The 22410-nt window shown below is 47.4% G+C and overlaps 1 protein-coding gene across 1 annotated transcript in view; it reads right to left on the minus strand.

Annotated features, from left to right (window-relative positions):
* Window positions 1-22410, minus strand: part of slit1a (slit homolog 1a (Drosophila)) — a 215902-nt gene that overhangs the window by 16400 nt on the left and 177092 nt on the right. Inside the window, 7 exon segments of the mRNA XM_052027527.1 lie at window positions 545-682; window positions 1147-1240; window positions 4339-4478; window positions 7831-7928; window positions 8954-9078; window positions 12564-12727; window positions 16492-16563. Coding sequence (XP_051883487.1) covers window positions 545-682; window positions 1147-1240; window positions 4339-4478; window positions 7831-7928; window positions 8954-9078; window positions 12564-12727; window positions 16492-16563 — 831 coding nt within the window.

A 22410-nucleotide genomic window follows, 5' to 3' on the forward strand; every position in this document is an offset into this window, starting at 1 on the left:
ACCCCTCTATCGTATCTACCTCCACCACCACCCCTGGCAGCCCGTTCCAGGCACCCACCACTCTCTGTGTAAAAAACTTGCCCCGCACATGTCCTTTAAACTTTCCCCCTCTCACCTCAAAGCTACATTCTCTAATCTTTGACATTTCTATTTTGTGAAAGAGACTGTCTACTCTATCTGTGCCTCTCATAGTTCTATAAACTTCTATCAGGTCTCCCCTCAGCCGCTGATGTTCCGGAGAAAACAACCCAAGTTTGTCCAACCTCCCCTTATGGCTAACACTCTCTAATCCACGCAGCATCCTGGTGAACCTCCTACGCACCCTCTCGAAAGCCTCCACACCCTTCCTGTGGCTGTTGAATTTGGACTGTTACAACAGTGACCACACTCTGTAAAATCTCTCCTTGCCTGAATGGTGCTTTGGAATCTGTATGGTGATGGATATTACAGGATCTTTCCCACTGTTTAGTCCCCATGTGTTGTGGAGTGACAGTGTAAGGCTGAAGCAGGTCTGTGAACTGCCGAAGTCACGACCACCACTCACCTGTAACCCTCCGAGCACAAACATGTGTAACCATCGACTGTATCCACACACACGCCGTTCCCCTGACACTTGTGGTCCTGGCAGTTGTCAATGGCAACGCTGCAATTCTCTCCCACGTACCCAGAAATGCACTCACACCTAAAAGTCACAGCACAGGGATTACATCAGGAGACTTGGATCGGGATAGTCAGGGCACAGAGGCATAATGCCCAACGAAGCTCACACCTGCAGTTTTGTACCCAGCTCCCTCCACACTGTCCCATCGCACACGCCCAGGGCAGGGACTGCATGGGTTAGATACAGAGTGAAGCTCCCTCTACACTGTCCCATCACACACTCCCAGGGCAGGGACTGCATGGGTTAGATACAGAGTGAAGCTCCCTCTACACTGTCCCATCACACACTCCCAGGGTTAGATTCAGAGAAAAGCTCCCTTCATTGTGTCTGCAGTTTATTGATTTTCAGGATCTTCAATGATCACCATCAACCAACCAGTTCAATCTGTAGTTTATGAACATTTGACCCCTTCTCTCCTGACCCTGAAATCTCAGTTCAGTCACTCTGAGCTGCTCAGAATGTGGTGACTCCAGTACTTGACCCACCTTGGCCCTTCTGTGGTCATTATGCACTTGGCGGTCTCCTGGCATGGGTTTAATTCGGGGGCACAATAGTCCACTGGTTCCTCGCACAGAACTCCTGCAACCACAGTAGAGAACAAGCTCAGTGATACGGCCACACACAGCACCTATAAACGCCGGCGGACCAGAAGCTGCCCGACCTCCGTGAGTGACACGCTAGCCCCTTGTCTGAAGGTCACGGGTTCGAACCCAGTCCTCAGGGCTACAACGCAAATACCCATTGACCTCCAAGCCCTGCCTCCCTTGGCAGTGGTCACTGCTTTCAGGAGGGGAAGAGGGATTAAGGGATGAGGGAGAGCCACCTGCCATCGTATGTGAGGATGGGAATTGAGTCTAGAGTTTAGTGCATGTTGAAAGGATCTGATCCAAATCCATTCACTACCTCTAGGGTAAAATACACGGGATTCTGCTAATTCTTAATTAACACTGGGGTGCTGGTGTCGGTGATGCATGTCGTATAATTACAGTAATTAGCAAGTTGCAGTTTTCTTTGCCAAACCTCTAATCAGTTCAGAGTACAGTGTTCCAAGTGCAGCAGGGATCGCACTGAGCAACAGCCTGACATTAGTAGGGACTGCTGGTCCCTCTCGAATACTCCAATCTGAGACCTCTGCTGTACTGATCCTCAAGGATAGCATCTCATCGCTTCCTGGCTCTGAGCCCCAAACATCCTGCCCTTTCCTTCCACTCTGTGAGTCTGGCTTCCAGGCACATAATCCCTGGCACTCCTCGTCCCCTCTCCACTGGGTCATACAGCCCTTTGGCCCAACTGGTCCATGCCAACCAAGATGCCCATCCAAGCGAGTCCCATTTGCCTGCATTTGGCCCATATTTCTCTAAACCTTTCCTATCCATGTACCTGTCCAAGTACCTTTTAAATGTTGTTATTGTACCTGCCTCTACCACTCCTCTGGCAGCTCGTTCCATATACCCGCCACCCTCTGGGTGAAAAAGTTGCCCCTCAGGTTCCTGTTAAATCTCTCCCCTCTCACCTTAAATCTACGCCCTCTGATTCTTGATTCCCCAACCCTGGGAAAAAGACTGAGTGCATTCACCCTATCTCTGCCGCTCATGATTTTATACACCTCTATAAATCACCTCTCATTTTCCAACGCTCCATTGTAAAAAGTCCCAACCTGCTCAACGTCTCCATAACCGACTACCTCGAGTCCCGGTAACGTCCTCGTAAATCTCCTCTGCACTCTTTCCAGCTTAGTGGCATCTTTCCTACAGCAGGGTGACCAAAACTGAACACAATGCTCCAAATGCGGCCTCGCCAACGTCCGGTACACCTCAACTTCTGACCGTACATTCTACAGCCTTTCAGCTACAACAATAAATTTCAGATGATCCATTTGACCTCACTTTGGACCTCACAAGGTATTTAAAAAAAATGTAGCATTTGGTTTTAATTTTTTTCTCCCCCTCTCGTATTTAAGATTTCATCCATCTCCTCCAGACACACTTTCATTCCCAACCAGCCTCCCCTCCAAGGACTCTGTCTACACTTCCCGCTGTCTCGGTAAAGCAGCCAGCATAATCAAAGACCCCACCCACCTGGACATTCTCTCTTCTACCCACCCCCCCCCCCCCATCAGGCAGAAGATACAAAAACCTGAGAACACGTACCACCAGACTCAAGGATAGCTTCTGTCCCACTATCAGGCTCTTGAACGGACCTCTCACATGCTAAAAGATGAAATCTTGATCTCCCAATCTACCTCACTGTGGCCCTTGCACCTTATTGTCTGCCTGCACTGCACTTTCTCTGTAACCGTAACGCTATATTCTGCATTCAGTTTTCTTTTACTACCTGGATGTAGTTATGTTTGGAATGATCTGTCTGGATGGCACGCCAACAAAGTTTTTCACTGTATCTTGGTACATGTGACAACAATACCCCCTTCCAGATCAGTTCAGTCCTGAACAAGAGTCTCAACCCAAAACATCAACTATCCATTTCCCTCCACAGATGCTGTCTGACCCATTGAGTTCCTCCAGCATCTCGTGTGTTGCTCCAATACCCCCTTTACCTGATACCACCACCACTAGAACCGCTCGATCTCTCCTCTCCACCAGATCTCCCCATTTTGTTTCCACACACTTCCGTTCTCTGCAACTTAAAATTTGTCTCATTTCCAACTTGAAGTGAGCAGCTTCAAGTTCCTGGGTGTCAACATCTCAGAGGATCTATCCTGGGCCCAACACACTGATGCAATCATGAAGAAGGCACGCCAGCGACTCTACTTCATTAGGAGTTTGAGGAAATTTGGCATGTCACCAAAGACCCTTGCAAATTTCTACAGATGTACAGTGGAGAACATTCTGATTGGTTGCATCACCGCCTGGTATGGAGGCTCCAGTGCACAGGATCGCAAGAGGCTGCAGAGGGTTGTAGACTCAGCCAGCTCCATCAGGGGCACAACCCTCCCCACCATCGAGGACATCTTCAAGACGTTGTGCCTCCAGAAGGCGGCATCCATCATTAAGGACCCTCACCATCCGGGACGTGCCCTCTTCTCATTACTACCATTGGGGAGGAGGTACAGGATCCTGAAGACCTACACTCAACGATTCAGGAACAGCTTCTTCCCTCTGCCATCAGATTTCTGAACGGTCCATGAACCCATGAACACTGCCTCGTTATTCCTCTTTTGCACTATTTATTTATTTTTGAAACTTATAGTAATGTTTATGTCTTTATGTCTTGCACTGTATTACTGCAGAACAACAAATTTCACGACATGTGTCAGTGATAATAAACCTGATTCTGATTCTGACCTCGGGCGCTGTCTGTGTGGAGTTTGCACGTTCTCCCTGTGACAACGTGGATTTTCCCTGGGTGCTCCGGTTTCCTCCCACATCCCAAAGATGTGCGGGCCGGTGGGTTAATTGGATGTTGTAAATTGTCTACACTGTGTTGGAATGCGGGGAGAATAAAATGGGATCAGTGTAAATAGCTTGTTGATGGTCGGCATGGATTCAATGGGCCGAAGGGCCAGTTTCCGCACGGTATCTCTCTACTCCTACTGTGACAACACTTCAAAAGTACTGGCTGTAAGGCAGGGGATATCCCACACCTTTTCCTGTAATCTCTCCTTCCTCCCCCCTCCCCCTCCCTGCCTCAGGGAGCCTTACTGTGTGGGTACATCTCACCTCTGTGAGACGGTGGACACAGGCAGGTGTAGTTATTAACTCCATCCAGGCATGTGGCACTGTTCTTGCAGGAACTCTCCACACAATCATCGACGTTGATGGTGCAGGTGTTCCCCAGGAAGCCCTCTGGGCAGGTACACCTGTTGGAGGCAAAACTGCAATCAGTTCCAACACACACTCACTAAACAGCTGGCAACAGGATTCACAGCGGGACATCCTGATGAATCTTTTCACACCTTGCTAGTTCCTGGGCTGAGCTGTTCTGAATAAGTTAAACAGTCCAAGTCTCAGTCAGTCTTGACAGTGCAGTACTGAGGGAGGGTCACACTGTGGGAGGGGTGGTACTGAGGAGTCTGTTTCTGTGTGTGTGTGTGTGTGTGTGTGTGTTTGTGTGTGTGTGTGTGTGTGTGTGTGTGTGTGTGTGTGTCTCAGGCACAGCCAGGCTGCCCTGTTGATGGGACAGGGAGTTGTGCTCAGTACCTGACTGTACAGGTGTGGCATTGACACCCACCCCCCCCTGTGCACTGTGATGGACTGAGCGTCTGCTGAGAGTGAGCACTGAGTGAGCCTCGGACTGTGGGAGGGGCCTACAGTGGGTACGGGAGGGGTTGGGTAGGGTACCGGTGACAAACAGTTCCCATCTCCACACCTCCAGCCAAACACAATCCAGGGAGAGAACTGGAAAGTCTGGAGAGAGATTTCAGTGAGTGAGACAGCTGGGAGGTCAGGGTCCATTTACACAGCGGATCAGACTTCCTCATCCATTAGAGAATGGAATCTGATCTTCCTGCTTATTTACACAAGAAATTGTGTAAGATTTCTGCTTGGTACGTCAACTGCTCTGCCCGAGACCACAAAAAACTGCAGAGAGTTGTGAACACAGCCCAGTCCATCACGGAAACCAGCCTCCTCTCCATGGACTCTGTCTACATTTCCTGCTGCCTCGGGAAAGCAGCCGACATAATCAAAGACCCTACCCACCCCGGACATTCTCTCTTCTCCCCTGTCCCATCAGGTAGAAGATACAAAATCTTGGAAACATGTACCACCAGGCTCAAGGACAGCTTCTATCAAATTCTTGAACAGACCTCTCATACGTTAAAAGATGAACTCTTGATCTCCCAACCTACCTCATCATGGTCCTTGCACCTTATTGTCTGCCTGCACTGCACTTTCTCTGTAGCTGTAACAATACATTCTGCATTCTGTTTTTTTTTCTTTTGTACTACCTCGAAGTACTGTGTGGAATGATCTGTATGGATGGCACGCAGACAATAGCTTTTCACTGTATCTCAGTACATGTGACAATAATAAACCAATTATGCATCTCCACAGCCCCACCACAGCAGCACTGACTCTACCACACTGGTTCACAGCAGGGTGAAGAGTTCGAATTCCAGCCACCACATCTTCCATTTCCCACATCCATGTCTCCGTCACCTCCGGAGGCAACTGTTCCAACTCGACCACTGGTGGCGGGAGGGAGGTGGTGGCATGATTCTAGGGTCTCAGAACCCTTGCAGCTGAATTCGCAGATGGGGCAATGGGGACAGAGAGCGATTGGATGTGGAAGTCACTGACAAGGCCAGCATTTATCGTCCATCCATACCTCGACCTGACTGGCTTACTAGAGTGTTTATGAGAATGTTGCCAGGACTTGAGGGCCTGTGTTATAGGGAGAGGTTGGGCAGGCTGGGATTTTATTCCTTGGAGCATTGGAGACTGAGTAGCGACCTTATAGAGGTGTATAAAATCATGAGGGGTATCGGTAGGGTGACACACAGTCTTTTCCCAAGGTTGGGGAATCAAAAACTAGAGGGCAAAGGTTTAAAGGTGAGAGTGGAAAGATTTAAAAGGAACCTGAGGGGCAACTTCTTTACACAGAGGGTGGTCTGTACATGGAACGAGTTGCCAGAAGAAGTTGTTGAGGAACGCTTAAAAGACATTTGGATAAGTACATGGATAGGAAGGGTTTCAAGGGATATGGGTCAAACACTGGCAAATGTGACGTCATAGATGAGTTGGGCCGAAGGGCCTGTTTCCATACTGTATTACTTTATGACTAGAGCACTCAAAAGTCAGCCACATTAGGACATAGAACAGTACGTCAGAGGAGCAGACCCTTCGGCCCATCATGTCTGTGCTGACCATGATGTTAACTTAAACTGCACATTTGCCTGCACATGGTCTATATCCCACAATTCGCTGCCTGTTCACCTGTCCGTCTAAATGCCTCTTAAACATTACTATCGTATCTGCCTCCACCACCTCCCCTGCAGCCTGTTCCAGGCCCCCACCACTCTCTGTATAAAAAAACTTTCCTCATAAATCTCCTTTACACTTTCGCCCTCTCACCTTAAAGCTATGCCCTCTAGTATTTGACATTTCCATCCAGGAAAAAATTCTGACTACCTACCCTATCTATGCCTCTCATAATTTTATAAACCTCTATCAGGTCTCCCCTCAGCCTCTGACACTCCAGGGAAAACAACCCAAGTTTGTCCAACTTCTCCTTCTGGCTAAATGCCCTCTAATCCAGGCAACATTCTGGGGAACATTAGAGTCCAATGTAGGGCAGACCCAGTAAGGACGGCAGATTTCCTCCCTACGAGGGTGTAAGTGAACCAGAAGGGTTTTTACAACAATCTGGTAAGTTTATTATGGTCAATAATGATGCATTTGATACTTGTAACCAGGAAGAAGGTGTGCCAGCATCTTTACTTTCTTAGAAGTTTTAGGAGATTCAGCATGTCGTTGAAGGTTCTGACAAACTTCTACAGATGTACAGTGGAAAGCATTCTGACTGGTTGCATCACAGCCTGGTGTGGGAAGTCCATCCACAGGAACACAAGAGGCTGCAGAGAGAGGTGGGACTCAGCCAGCTCCATCACGGGTACAGCTCTCCCCACCGTCAAGGAACATCGACAAGAGGCAGAGTCTCGGGAAGGTGACATCCATCATCGGGGACTCTCCACCATCCGGGCCGTGCCCTCTTCTCGATGCTGCCATCAGGCAGGGGGTCCAGGAGCCCGAAGACCCCACGCCTCACGGTTCAACAACAGCTTCTTCCCCACTGCCCTCAGGGTCTTGAACCCACCTGAAAAACCCTCACACTATCTCGGACAATATTTTCCTCAACTTGCACTAATGTTGTTATGTTATTTTTGTTTATTTTGTCATGTATATTATGGATAATTTATGTTAATTTGTTTGTGTAATGTATGTTTGTCACGTCCGTACTGTACCGTGCTGTTAACTTTCATGACATTTATACCCTGGGTACGTCTGCCCACGACATAAACTTGAACTTGGTGAGAGAGTGAAGCTCAGGTGAGCTGAGGTTTCCAGGGGTTACAAGATGAGAGGTATGGGCCTCAGAGGTCAGGGGTGCTCAAAGGCACCATGACTGGGGTGGGGGTGGGGGTGCAGGATTGATTGGGAACCGGACAAGGTGTGGACAGACAACGCTGGAAGCAATTTAACCCTTCTCACCAGAAGGCACCAGAATCTCCCTCCTTCACGTGGCATGTCCCTCCGTTCTCACAGGGGCCACTGATACAGCCATTGATTGGAGATTCGCATCGTTTACCCTGGAAGTGTTAAAGAAGCAATTAAGTTAATTTTTGTTGGAACAGACCAGTTAATGCTGGGAGCAGGGTCAGGCAGCCTCTGCAAAAGAGAGAAACGTTTCACATTGACAAACTTTCGTTGCAAACTGGGAAAAATTATAGAGATAAAAAAAAGTTGCAGGGACACAGGGGTGGGGCATAGATAAGAGGAGGGGATGTTGGTGAATGGCTGGGAACCTGCACTGAGTGACACCACTGGCAGTGTCTGCAGAGAGGGAGGTAAAGGCAGGTGACTAACAGGAGCTGTGACTGTGAGAGGTGCATAGAAGAGGGCACGAATTAGATCTGAAATACAAGTGAAAAACTGAATTCAGGAATGTGAGCTGCAGGTTGGTTATGAGAAATGGTTTAATTCACTGCTGGGTCTGGAATGTTGTAACGAACCCAATCGGAATTTGGTCCTGGAGTTTACACTGAAATTGGTAGAAATTTGGAAACTCCTGCCTGCAGATGACAATGAAATCTAATCATTGGGACCAAGGCGGTCTATATACAGGGTAACAGATACCAGGGGTCAGGTACAAGAGTGGAATCTAATCAATGGGTCTGAGGGTTTATATATAGGATAACAGATCCCCAGGAGTGGGTTACAGGCTGGGATCTAATCCAAGGGTTCACTGGTTTATATATAGGATAGCAGATACCAAGGAGTAAGATACATGTGGAACCTAAATGAAAGGGTTGGGTTTTATATACAGAATAACTGCAGTGTGTTATGGGCTGGAATGTCATGGGGTTTGGGGTTATGCCCAGAATAACTGCAGTGTGTTACGGGCCGGAATGTAATGGGGTTTGGGGTTATGCCCAGAATAACTGCAGTGTGTTACGGGCCGGAATGTAATGGGGTTTGGGGTTATACCCAGAATAACTGCAGTGTGTTACGGGCCAGAATGTAATGGGGTTTGGGGTTATACCCAGAATAACTGCAGTGTGTTATGGGCCGGAATGTAATGGAGGTCTTTGAGATGCTGGTGGGATGCTTTTACCTGATAACCATACGGGCAGCTGCACCTATAATAATCCAGGGGATCATCCTGGCAGGTTCCGTGGTTGAGGCAGGGGTTGGACAGGCAGGGGCTGCACTTCGCCAGGATACTCAGCTCCGTCGGACCTGTGTAGAATAAAGGGTGAACTGTCACACTGACACTCAACCCATGGGCTCTCCGCTGCTGAAACTGGTTACAGACCTGCTAACCTTACGACCTTGAGTCAGAGAGTCATACAGCACAGAAACAGGCCCTTCGGCCCAACTGGTCCATGCTGACCAAGGTTCCCATCTAAGCCAGTCCCACTTGCCAGCCTGCGAAGCCTGCGTCCTTCTAATGAACAGTAAAGTGGCAACGTTTGTAAGACTACAGAGAAAGGGGCCAGGGATGGAACTAGGGAGTTGGAACCAAGAGCCAGCATGGATCTGATGGGCCAAATGGCCTCCTTCTGTGCCATAACCATTCTATGATTCCATCCAACCAGGTCCAATACGGATCCCTCATTCTTTTGTACAGGGATTCCTGCCTAGACACCAGGAGGACAGTGGGAATTTTTTTATTTTTACATTTTAGTTTCATTATCTTAATTATAGTTTTAATGTCTTTTTAATAATTCTTAGTTATTTTTAAATTAACAAATTATTTTAAGCAATATTTATAATTTTTAAATGTCTGTTATATCAGACATATTTGAAAACTTTTACAAAGCCTTGTTAGGGTGTTCTAGCACTTAACTGGAGCCTAACTATGACTTTGGGAATAGTAGGACAACAGCAATTTCCATCTGGACGGTAAAGACACTTACGTTAGACTATTGTTTATTGACTACAGCTCTGCCTTCAATACTATAATTCCAAGCAAACATCACCAGACTCCGAGATCTGGGACTCAACACCTCCCTCTGTTACTGGATCCTTGACTTTCTGACCAACAGACCACAAACAAACAGGCAGCAACACCTCCGGCACGATTATTCTCAACACTGGTGCCCCACAAGGCTGCGTCCTCAGCCCTCTACTCTACTTCCTATATACTCATGACTGCGTGGCCAGATTCTGCTCTAACTCCATCTACAAGTTTGCAGATGATACCACTGTAGTGAGCTGAATCTCAAATAACGATGAGTCGGAGTACAAGAAGGAGATTAGAGAGCTTAGTGACATGGTGTCATGACACGACCTTTCCCTCAATGTCAGCAAAACAAAAGAGTTGGTCATTGACTTCAGGAAGGGGGGGTGGTGTACATGCACCTGCCTACATCAACAGTGCTGAGGTCGAGAGGGTTGAGAGCTTCAGGTTCCTAGGAGTGAACACCACCAATAGCCTGCCCTGGTCAAATCACGTAGACGCCACAGCCAAGAAAGCTCACCAGCGCCTCTACTTCCTCAGGAGGCTAAAGAAATTTGACATTTACCAATTTTTATCAATGCATCATTGAAAACATCCTATCTGGATGCATCACGGCTTGGCATGGCAACTGCTCTGCCGAGGACCGCAAGAAACTGTAGAGAGTTGTGGACGAAGGTCAGCGTGTCACGGAAACCAGCCTCCCCTCCATGGACTCTGTCTATACCTCTCGCTGCCTTGGTGAAGCAGCCAGCATAATCAAAGACCCCACCAACCCGGGTCATTCTCCCCTCTCCCATCAGGCAGAAAATACAGGAGCCTGAGGGCACGTACCACCAGGCTCAAGGACAGCTTCTATCCCATTGTGATAAGACTATTGAATGGTTCCCTTATGCAATGAGATAGACTCTTGACCTCACAATCTACCTTGTTGTGACATTGCACTTATTGTCTACCTGCAATGCATTCCCTGTAGCTGTGATACTTTACTCTGTACCGTTATTGTTTACCTGTACTACCTCAATGCACTCTGTACTAACTCAATGTATCTGTACTGTGTAATGAATTGACCTGTACGATCGTTATGCAAGACAAGTTTTTTTTACTGTACCTCAGTACAACCAATACTAATACCATGCATCCATACAAGTTGAGCATGGGTGTGAGAAAAGCTAGGATGTGTGTGGGGGTGGCACTAGTCATGTGTAATAATGTGTCCTATGTTATAATATCTACAGAGACAAGATACGAATATAGAATCTACTTTGTTAGGAGTTTGAGGAAATTTGGTATGTCACCAAAGACTCTTACAAATTTCTACAGATGTACGGTGGAGAGCATTCTGACTGGTTGCATCACCGCCTGGTATGGAGGCTCCAATGTGCAGGATCGAAAGAGGCTGCAGAGGGTTGTAGACTCAGCCAGCTCCATCACGGGCACAACCCTCCCCACCATCGAGGACATCTTCAAGAGGCGGTGCCTCAAGAAGGCGGCATCCACCACTAAGGACCCTCACCACCCGGAACATGCCCTCTTCTCGGTACTACCATCGGGGAGGAGGTACAGGAGCCTGAAGACCCACACTCAACGATTCAGGAACAGCTTCTTCCCCTCCGCCATCAGATTTCTGAACAGTCCATGAACCCGTGGACACTATTTATCTATTTGTAATTTACAGTAATTTTATGTCTTTGCACTGTACCGCTGCCACAAAAACAACACATTTCTCGACATATGTCAGTGATAATAAACCTGATTCTGATTCTGAAAATCAGCGGCCTTCCTGGCTTCCTGTCTCTCTCCCATTTAATCCAGGACTTTTTTAAAAAATATCCACTTATGGAATGCGTACATCACCGTTGGTCGCTTCTCGAGTCACCACATGGACCAGAACAGCTAAGATGGAAATGTTCCTTCTCTGAAGGACAGTTGTAAGCCAAGCAGACTTTTTCCAACAAACTAGCAATGTCACAGTTTCATTACTGATACTAGCTTTCAAAAAAAGATGAAATATGAAAATATAATAATTCTTCAATTCAATTCCCCAGCTGCTACAGTGAAAATTGCACCATGTATTTATTTTTGTAATTTACAGATTTTTACGTCTTGCACTGTCCTGCTGCCGCAAAACAACAAGTTTCACATCATATGTCAGTGATCTAAACCTGATTCTGATTCTGGGCCTCTGATACGATAAAGGCAAACTCTTGATCTCTCAGTCTACCTCGTCGTGGCCCTTGCACTTTGTCTACCTGCACTGCACTATATTCTGTATTCTGTTTTCCCTTTGTACTACCTTGATGTACTTATGTATGGAATGATCTGTCTGGATGGCAGGCAAAACAAAGCTTTTCACTGTATCTCGGTACATGTGACAATAATAAACCAATTACCAGTTGGTAATTTGGGCAGGGTAAACAAACAGATATTCTGGACTACTGGATGTTACTCATATTAGTGACCAAACACACGTTCATTTCCCTTTATTTTACATTACACAGTGATATAACTTCCCAGTTAAAGGCAGCAGGAACCATACAAGCATTTCAGACCCCAGCTCCAGCACAAACCCACCCACATTCCTGACTCCTGGTGCTCTGGACACCAAATACAGTCTGCAGTCTGGACCCTGACTCTGGCCGTTCACCCGTCTTATAATCCAGACCCCTGGCCCCCATTCCGCGTTGATGAGGGTGCCAGATGCCAGATTATCAGGATCTCTGAGCTTTGGGATGTCGGATTATCGGAGTTTTACTGTCCTTACCTTGGCACTCAAACTTCTTGGCTGGAGTTGTCAAGAGGAGTTTGCCCTCCATGTCTCCTGGCCCAGCACAGCGAGCAATGCCAGGCTCTTTGTACCCAGTCTTGACCCAGTCGGACAGCCAACGGAGGTTACAGTCACAGTACAGTGGGTTAGCTCCAATGGCACTGAGAGAGAGAGAGAGTCAGGAAGACTTTATCTTACAAGTGAGACTCAAGAAACTGCAGATGCTGGAATCTGGAGCAACAAACAAGATGCTGGGGGAACTCAGTGGGTCAGGCAGCGTCTGTGGGGAAAAGGGATGGTTAACATTTTGGGTCGAGACCCTTCATCCTCGACCCGAAACATCGACCATCCTCTGCCTCCACAGATGCTGCCTGACCCACTGAGTTCCACTAGCAGCTCGTTTTTTTGATCTTTACCTTACAATCCTCCATGTGTACAAGTTACAAGGAAGCCCGTCCAATCAGCTCAGCCCTATGCGTTTACTTGTGAGAGTCGTGGGTTCAAGTCTCATTCAAGAGACTCAAATACAGAACCCGGGCTGACATCTCAGGATGTTAGGAAGGGGAAGTCGGGAGAACACACACCAGTCCTCACTGAGGGGTCAGCGGTGGAAAGGCTGAGGGAAAGGCTTCGTTCCTGGGCGTCAACATCTCAGTAGATCTTTCCTGGGCCCAACACATTAATGCAATCATGAAGAAAGCTCACCAGTGGCTCTACTTCGTTAGGAGTTTGAGGCGATTCAGTACATCACCAAAGACTCTTACAAATTTCTATAGATGTATGGTGGAGAGCATTCTGACTGGTTGCATCACCGCCTGGTGTGGAGTCTCCAACGTGCAGGATCGAAAGAGGCTGCAGAGAGTTGTAGACTCAGCCAGCTCCATCACAGGCACAACCTTCCCCACCATCGAGGGCATCTTCAAGAGGCGGTGCCTCAAGAAGGTGGCATCCATCACTAAGGATCCTCACCATCCGGGACATGACCTCTTCTCGTTGCTACCATCGAGGTACAGGAGCCTGAAGACCCACACTCAATGATTCAGGAACAGTTTCTTCCCCTCCGCCATTGGATTTCTCAATGGTCCCACGAACCCATGAACACTACCTTGTTATTCCTTTTTTTTGCACTATTATTCATTTTTGTAATTTATAGATTTTATGACTTTGCACTGTAATGCTGCCGCAAAACAACAAATTTCACGTCATATGTCAGTGATAATAAATCTGATTCTGATTCTGGTGTAGTACTGAGGGAGTGCTGCAGTGCTGAAGGTGGGTTATTAAAATGGTGACCACGCCTGACCTCTCAGGTGGACATCAGCGATTCCACAACAGCAGGCAAATACTCCCTAGTGTCCTGGCCAATTAGTTATCCCACAACCAAACCTCATTAAAAAAAAACAGAAAATGCTGGAAACACCCAGCAGGTCAGGCAGCGTCTGTGGAGAGAGAAACAGAGTTAATGTTTCAGGTTTCCAGCATCTCTGCAGGATTTTGATCATTAAAAATGTGTTTATCTGGTTACGTCCTCCTTTAGGGCTGCTTGGCAACTGGGATTTGTAGTTCCGTCACCACACTTCCAAAATACTTCACTGGATATTTGGCACTTAGAGATTCTGAGCTTGGGAAATACATCATAATATACGGGATGTACAGTAGAGAAGTAGGCCATTCCGCCCATTGAGTCCGTGCTGGCGTTTATGCTCCACTGGAGCCTCCCCCCATCTTCGCCCATCCCAATCACTCAGCATGACCCTCTGCTCCCTCCTCTGCTTGTCCAGTCTCCCCTTAAATACGTTAACTTATCCACCCCCACCCTTCCCTGTGGGAGGGAACGCCACATTCTCACCGGAGTTTCTCCAGAATTCCCTGTCGGATTTCTTGCAGGCTCTCTGATACTGATGGCTTCTGGTTACCCTCTTCCCCACAAGCGGAGATGTTCTTGCTACATCCGCTCCATCAACACCCTTCGGCACTTTACACCCCACCCCCCCCCCCACTGGGTCTCCCCTCAGCCTTTGTCTCCCAGGAGAAAAGTGACCCAGGCTGTTCATTGTACTTTCTTTCTTGAGAATCTAAAAAAAACTGCAGATGCTCGAAATCTGAAAAAAAAACAGAAAATGCTGGAAACACCCAGCAGGTCAGGCAGCGTCTGTGGAGAGAGAAACAGAGTTAATGTTTCAGGTCCAGAACTGGGAAAGAGAGAAAACAAATTAGACTTCGGTAGCAGAGAAGGTGTTGGGTAGAACAAAGGAAATATCTTGGATAGGGTGAGACCAGATGACTTAACGTGGCAGTTAATATCAGATTAAGCCTTTTTCACTTTGCAATGTGTTGCTGATGGTAAGGCCGACTAAAAAGGAAAAAGAACATTGCCCGGATTAGAGGGTATGAGCTATAAGGAAAGGTTGGACAAACGTGGGTTGTTTTCTCTGGAATGTCAGAGGCTGAAGGGAGACCTGATAGGAGTTTATAAGATTATGGGAGGCGTAGATAGAGTAGACAGTGTTACGGACTCAGTGAAAGTCCCTTTAAGATAGACAGTGTGTGTGTATGTGTGTGTGGGGCGTGCTTACGTCAATAGAAGATAAAGGACGTAATGACGTTGTTGAAGAAGTTAGAAGAAGAAGGAGAGAGAGAGAGAGAAGGGAGAGAGACACCAGCCTGCTTGTTTCCTCTATCGATGGATGAGAAACAATAACTGTGTTTGCTACTGAAATCCATGTATGGAAGTTGGAAGTAATCCGGTGGAGTTCACTTTGTTGCTGACCTGTAGAAGGAAACAGGTATTTGTGTGTGGACGACCACGGTTCGGATGCTTTTCGGGGTGAGGAAGTCACTACTGAGTAAACACTGAAGTGTTGTTTGGGTTCCATCGTGGAACATTTGGATTTCGTATTTACTCTCTCTATGTTTCTCTACATCTACGTCTTATCTTCAGACAACGGTGGTTGTTGAAGAAGCCCTTGCTCATGTTTCACCTTATGGCTTGCGGAACTGAACTTTAAGAACCATTCAGGAACTGGGAGTTTTGGACTTTGTCACACACACACACGAAGAGTTTAGTTTTGGGGTTAACGTTCAAGGTTTAACATTTTTGAATTCTAACATGCTAACATTTTTACTTTTATTTTATGTATTATCATAAGTAGTGATTAATAAAATAGTTTTTAACACTGAATCATGCTCAGTGTGTTTCTTTTGTTGCTGGTTCGTGACAACAGTCAGAATCTTTTTCCCAGGATAGAAATGTCAAATACCAGAGGACATACATTTAAGGTGAGAGAGGGGAAAGTTTAAAGGAGATGTGCGGGGCAGGTTCTTTACACAGAGAGTGGTGGGTGCCTGGAACAGGCTGCCAGGGGTGGTGGTGGAGGCAGATACGATAGAGGTGTTTAAGAGGCTGTTAGACATACACATGAATATGCAGAGAATGGAGAGATATGGATCATGTGCAGGCAGAAGGGATTAGTTTAATTTGGCACCGTGTTCAGCACAGACATCGTGGGCTGAAGGGTCTATTTCTGTGCTGGAGTGTTCTATGTTCAAAAAATGAGCCAAACTCATGTCCAGCAGAAATGGCCATTCCATTAAAGATGGAATGAAAGAGTGAGCTACCTCGTCGGAGAATTTGATACTGGGTCTGGGAGGCCGCAACACGCCCAGATGGAAGATGGTGTTGTTCCTCAAGCCTGCGTTGGGCCTCGTTTTAACTGCACAGGAGGCCACAGACAGGTCAGAGTCAACCTCCCCCCACTAAACCAGGGAAGTCAACTAACCTCAGGGCCGTCCAAGTGAGAACAGTTCCTGGTACAGACCAGATATCAGTTCTAGGAGTTTCTGACCCATCTAGGTTATGTGTTGATTGGATAAACATGAGAAGCTTTGTTCAATTTAATGTGCAGTGAGTATTTCTTTCACTTACAGGTGAGAGAGAGAAGCCACATCCGCAAAGATTCCTTTGGGAAGAGTGGAGATATCATTTCCGTGCAGGGACCTGTGTGGGAAAAGGCAGAGGTAGGTTCAGGAGGAAATGATAATGACCACGTTGATATTCAGCACTAACTGGCGATCGAAACATGAATGTAATTTAAGCTTAAAATCCCAGCGAATCGGATCATTGCTCGCACGCTCCCATTGGTCCACGGTCAACCAACTCAACCCCTTTCACAAAAAGCAAAATACTGCAGCCGTTGAAAATCTGAAATAAAAACTGAGAATGCTTGAAGTACTCAGCAGGTCAGACAGCGTCTGTGGAGAGGGAAAGAGGGAAAGCGTTTCAGGCCAATAACCATTCATCAGTACCGAGAAATCAAGCATGTTTTATGCTGTGGAGAAGGGGGAGGGTGGAGAGAACAAGGGGATGTCTGTGATTGGGTGGAATCCACTTTTTAACTTTACTCAGTTCTGATGAAAGGTCATTGACTTTGAAGCATTAACAGTTTCTCTCTTCACGGACGCTGCCTGACTTGCTGAGTGTTTCTAGCAGTCTCTGTTTTATTCTTCTCATGCACTTCTTTTTCATTTGCTTAACACTCTTCCTATTTACTCCCAATACATATGAACTTAATTAGCAAACCCTTCCCAATCACTGTCTATGACGCCAGTTGAGGAAAAGAGTATTTGAAGATGAAGACTTCAGACCTGGGACAAAGCTCATGGCTGACGGGGTATCACTTGCCCCCTGTGCCTCTGTAAGCTGAACCACCTACAGCAGTCACGTCAGTGGAATATCCCACTGATACCGTCTCTGCAAAATCCTCCAAACTCACTGGAAGGAGAAATGGACCGACATCAATGTCATCTGCCGGGCCAACCATCCCCACTATCGAGGCTCAAGTTACACTCAATTGGGCTTTGGATGGACAGCCCACGTCATTCCCATGTCCGACACTGACCGGTTGCATCAGGGTCTGGTACGGCAGTTCAAATGCGCAGGAACGTAAGAAGCCGCGAGAGAGGAGTGGAATCTGCCCGATACATCACGGGCACATCCCTCCCCACCATCAGGAGTATCTACAGGAGGCGCTGGCCTCAAGACGGCAACGTCCACCATCAAAGATCCCCACCACCTGGGCCGTTGCCGTCTTCTCACAGCTTCCCATCGGGCAGGAGGTTACAGAAGCCTGAAGTCCCCACACCACCAGGTTCAGGAACAGCTCCTTCCCTTCAACCATTCGGTTCTTGAACCAACCTGCACAACCCTAATCACTACCTCAGTACAGCAACACTGGGACCACTTTGATCACTTTGCACTAAAATGGACTCTTTTTATTCTAATTGTGTACTTTCTTGTAAAAATTGTGCATAATTTAGGTTTAATTTATGTTTTTCTTGTGGATGCTGCTTATCTGATGCTATGTGCCTGTGATGCTGCAGCAAGTAAGGTTTTCATTGCACCCGTGCACATGTCGACTTGCGCAGATGACAATAAACTTGACTTTGATTTTGACCAGACACCTGAAACAATTCTCCAATTTCACATAACCTGTTCCCCTCTGCCCCTTTTCTTCCCCCGATCTCCCCAGTCCCTCCTACACCCACCCCACCACACCCCCCATCACCCTATTTCTTTCCCCTCGTCCACCCCCTCCATCTGCCCGTCACCCACACACCCCTCCCACCGGGTCCCCTCCCCCCCCCTCACTGTTCCCACCTGCCCTCCCCACCTCCCTCCTGTGATTCCAGGCTCCACCTTCCTCTCCTGTCAAATCCCACCCTCTGCAGCCCCTCTGTCACCATCCACCTCTCACCTCCCGGCCTCCGTCTGTCTATCCTCACCTAGTGCTTGCCAGCTCTTGCTCCACCCCTCCCCCTCACTTCCCCTCTAATGTTCAGTCCAGATGAAGGATCTCGACCTGAAATACTGACCGTCCATTTCCCTCCACAGACGCTGCCTGGCCTGCTGAGTTCCTCCAGCAGATTGTTTGTTGATCCAGCATCTGCAGTCTCTTGTGTCTCCTGAAACAGGCACTCGATTCTGACCTCTGCCGTGGGGTGAGATTGCAAGGCGGATCAAGGAAAAGGCTCAGGGATGTGCTCAGAGCCTCCTTGAGAAAATGGAACATTCCCACCGACTCCTGGGAATCTATGGGATTCCAATACTTTCCAATGTACTCGCTCTGCAGAGTACTTCAGATTCCAGTTTAATATGTTCCCAGATGATCTATTTTGATTGACATCGAGCTCATTAGGTAAGTCAACTTATTCCAATTGGCAATATTTGAGAAATGTGATCTCCTCGCTCAAGGGAACCCTTCTTGCTTTAAATCATCTAACAGAATGATTCATAGGCAGGGAGATGGATGTTTGCAAACTCCCCGCTGCTGCAGAGTCTCTATTTTTTAACATCCCACTGACTCTCCTCTTCCCACTGAGCTTTGTTACCTATCCAGATAACAAGTAGGCTATTCCACTGCAGATTGATCCAAACCTGTCCCTCCCTATCTAACCCTCTTGAGATCTCTGACCTCTTGTGGAACTCCTGAGTTTAATGCTGAGCTTTGAAATTCCCTCCCTAAACTTCCCTGCTTTTCCTCGTCCTTTACAAAGCTCAAAGTCAAAGTCATGTTTATTGTCAGATGCACAGGTCCATGTGTGCACAGGTGCAATGTAAAACTTACTTGCAGCAGCTTCACAGGCACAGAGCATCAGATAAGCAGCATTCACAGGAAAAACATAAATTAAACATAAACTATGCACAATTTTTACACAAAAGAACACAATTAGAACAAAAAAAAGTCTATTTTAGTGCAAAGTAATCAAAGTGATCACAGTGTTGCTAAACCGTAGTGATTAGGGTTGTGCCGGTTGGTTCAAGAACCGAATGGTTGAAGGGAAGTAGCTGTTCCTGAACCTGGTGGTGTGGGACTTCAGGCTTCTGTACCTCCTGCCCAATGGTAGCCCTGGGAAAATGGCATGGCCCAGATGGTGGGGATCTTTGATGATGGATGCTTCCAAAAACCTACCTATTTCATCAGGCTTTTGATCACCCGTACTCATATCGCTGTGTGTGGCTCAGTATCACACTTTGGGGTTTTTAATTTGTTCATTTTTTTGAGGATTTGGGAATTGTTGCCATGGCCGGCATTTATAGACCATCCATAACTGCCCTTGAGAAGGTGGGTGTGAACCACTTTCTAGAACTTTCTGATTGCACATTTCCAATGGTGTGGACTTGGAGGGGAACCTGCAACGAGATGGTGTTCTCCTGAGCCTGCCATTGTTGGTGGTAGATGCGGTGGGTGTGAGAGGAGCTGTCGGGTGAGTAACTGCAGTGCATTTTGTAGACGGTGCACACTGCAACCACTGTGCGCTGGTGGTGGAGGGAGTGAAGGTTCAGGGTGGTGGATGGGGTGCCGATCAATTAGTGGATGCTGTTGAGATTCTTGAGTGGTGTTGGAGCTGCATTCATCCAAGGCAAGTGGAAAGTATCCCCTCACATTCTTGACTTGCCTTGAAGAAGTGCAGGTTGGAAGGCTGATTGTGAATTGATTCTAATTTGTAGGTGAGCGGTTGGGATCTGGGGGAGTCGATGGGAATGTGGGGAAAGTAAAATGGGATTAGTGTACATGGGTGCTTGACAGACAGCATGGAATTAGTGGGCCGAAGGGCCTGTTCCTGTGCTGTATGACTCTAAGGAATCTCCTGTGGCTCTCAATCTTCTGCCTGTCTGTTTTTGATGTGTGTGTTCTCTCTTTCCCATTCTCTTCCTCATTCTCTCTCTCTCTCCCCCTTCCTCCCCTCTTTCTCTCTCTCCCCCTCTCTGCCCCTTTTTCTCTCTATCTCATCCCCCTCTTTCTCTCATTTTCTCCTCTTTCTCTCACTCTCTTTCTCCCCCTCTTTCTCTCACTCTCTCTCTCCCTTTCTCTCACTCTCTCTCCCCCTCTTTCTCAGTCTCTCTCTCCCCCCCTCTCTATCTCCTTCTCTCTCTCTCCCTATCCCCTCTTTCTCTCTCCTCTTTTTCTCTCCTCTTTCTCACCATCTTCTGCCTGCCTGTCTGTTTTTGAGTGTTCTTTCTCTCTCTTTCTCATTCCTGAAGTCCAGCAGCCAGTCATTTGCCTCAAGCTCTGCTCCTCAATGTGACCCAGGCCACTGGTATTCACAGCACAGGTCTGAGCCGGTGTTGAAGGTGTACGAGAAGATCCTCCCAACCTTCTCCTCTTCCCCCCCCCCCTCCATCCCCCTGCTAAAGCCTCCTATTCCTCCTCCCTCATGTATTTACTGCTTCCCCTCAAACACAGCTAAGCTGTTAGCCTAAACAGTCTCATCAGTCAGGGCATTGAGCATAGAAGTTGGGATGTTATGTTGCAGTGTACAATTTGCTGGAGATGCCTCATTTGGAATTTTGTGCTCAATTTTGGTCACCCTGCTATAGGCAAGATGCCATTACGCTGGAAAGAGTGCGGAGGAGGTTTGCGAGGATGTTGCCGGGACTTGAGGGACTGAGTTATGGAGAGAGGGTGAGCAGGTTGGGACTTTTTTCATTGGAGCGTAGGGGAATGAGGGGTGATCTTATAGAGGTGTATAAAATCATGAGGGGCTCAGACAGGGTAAATGCACACAGTCTTTTTCCCAGGACTGGGGAATCAAGAACTAGGGGGGCATAGGTTTAAGGTGAGAGGGGAGAGATTTAATAGGAACCTGAGGGGTTTTCACCCAGAGGGTGGTCAGTATATGGAACGAGCTGCCAGAGGAAGTGGTTGAGGCAGGTACATTGACAACACTTAAAAGGTACTTGGACAAGCGCATAGGTAGGAAAGGTTTAGAGGGATATGGGCCAAATACAGGCAAATGGGATTAGTTTAGATGGGAATCTTGATCGGCATGGACGAATTGGGCCGAAGGGCCTGTTTCCATGCTGTATGACTCTGTGACTCTATGACACACCAGCACATTCTGCACTCAGGTAACAAAATTTCACCTAACTTCACAATCAGATTGTTTGTAATTCATTTATTTTTCTGGTCCTAATTGCCCCTGAGATAAGTGGCTTATTCACCCATTTCAGGGGTATTTAAGTATCAGCTTTACTGGTGGGTCCGGAGTCACATACATCCCAATCCGGGTAAAGACAGCAGATTTATTCCCCTGAAGGACATTAGTGGCTGGTGGTTTTGTGTCATCAATACTCAGACTCAGACTTCCTTTTAAGCACTAGATCAGTAACTGAATTTAAACTTCAGAGCTGCCTTGATGGGATTTGAACTGTTGGTCTAGGCCTTGGGATTACTAGACACAAGAGACTGCAGATGCTGGAAATCTGGAGCAAGTCACACAAGTGCTGGAGGAACTCAGCAGGTCAGGCAGAGTCTGTGGAGGGCAATGAACAGTCGACGATTTGGGCCCAGACCCTTCATCAGGACTGATGCTGTTTGACCTGCTGAGTTCCTCCAACATTTTGGGTGTGTTGTTTGGGATGATTAGTTTAGTTGGTTAACGCTGCACAACCATCATTTAGTGATTGTATGGCCCCCTAGTTCCAGTCTCCCGCACTGGTGGGAACATCCTTTGTACAAATGTCCTGTCAAATCTTTTTTTCATTCCAAAGATCTCTGTCATAGAACATAGAACGTAGGAACATAGTCAGGGGGCATTTTTCTTCTCTTGGGACGAGAGGGACCCAGCCTGTTCAACCCTTCTTGATAGTTTTATCTCCCTGGACTTGGACTGGAGGGCTTGAGTTATCAGGAGAGATTGGATAGGCTGGGTCTGTCTTCCCTGGAGCGAAGGAGGCTGAGGGGTGACCTGATGGAGGTGTACAAAATTATGAGAGGCATAGACAGGGTAGGAAGCCTGTTTCCCATGGTAGGGGTGTCTAAAAACTAGAGGGCAGGGATTTAAG

The sequence above is a fragment of the Pristis pectinata genome, chromosome 12 (assembly GCF_009764475.1).
Source record: "Pristis pectinata isolate sPriPec2 chromosome 12, sPriPec2.1.pri, whole genome shotgun sequence".
NCBI lineage: Eukaryota > Metazoa > Chordata > Chondrichthyes > Rhinopristiformes > Pristidae > Pristis > Pristis pectinata.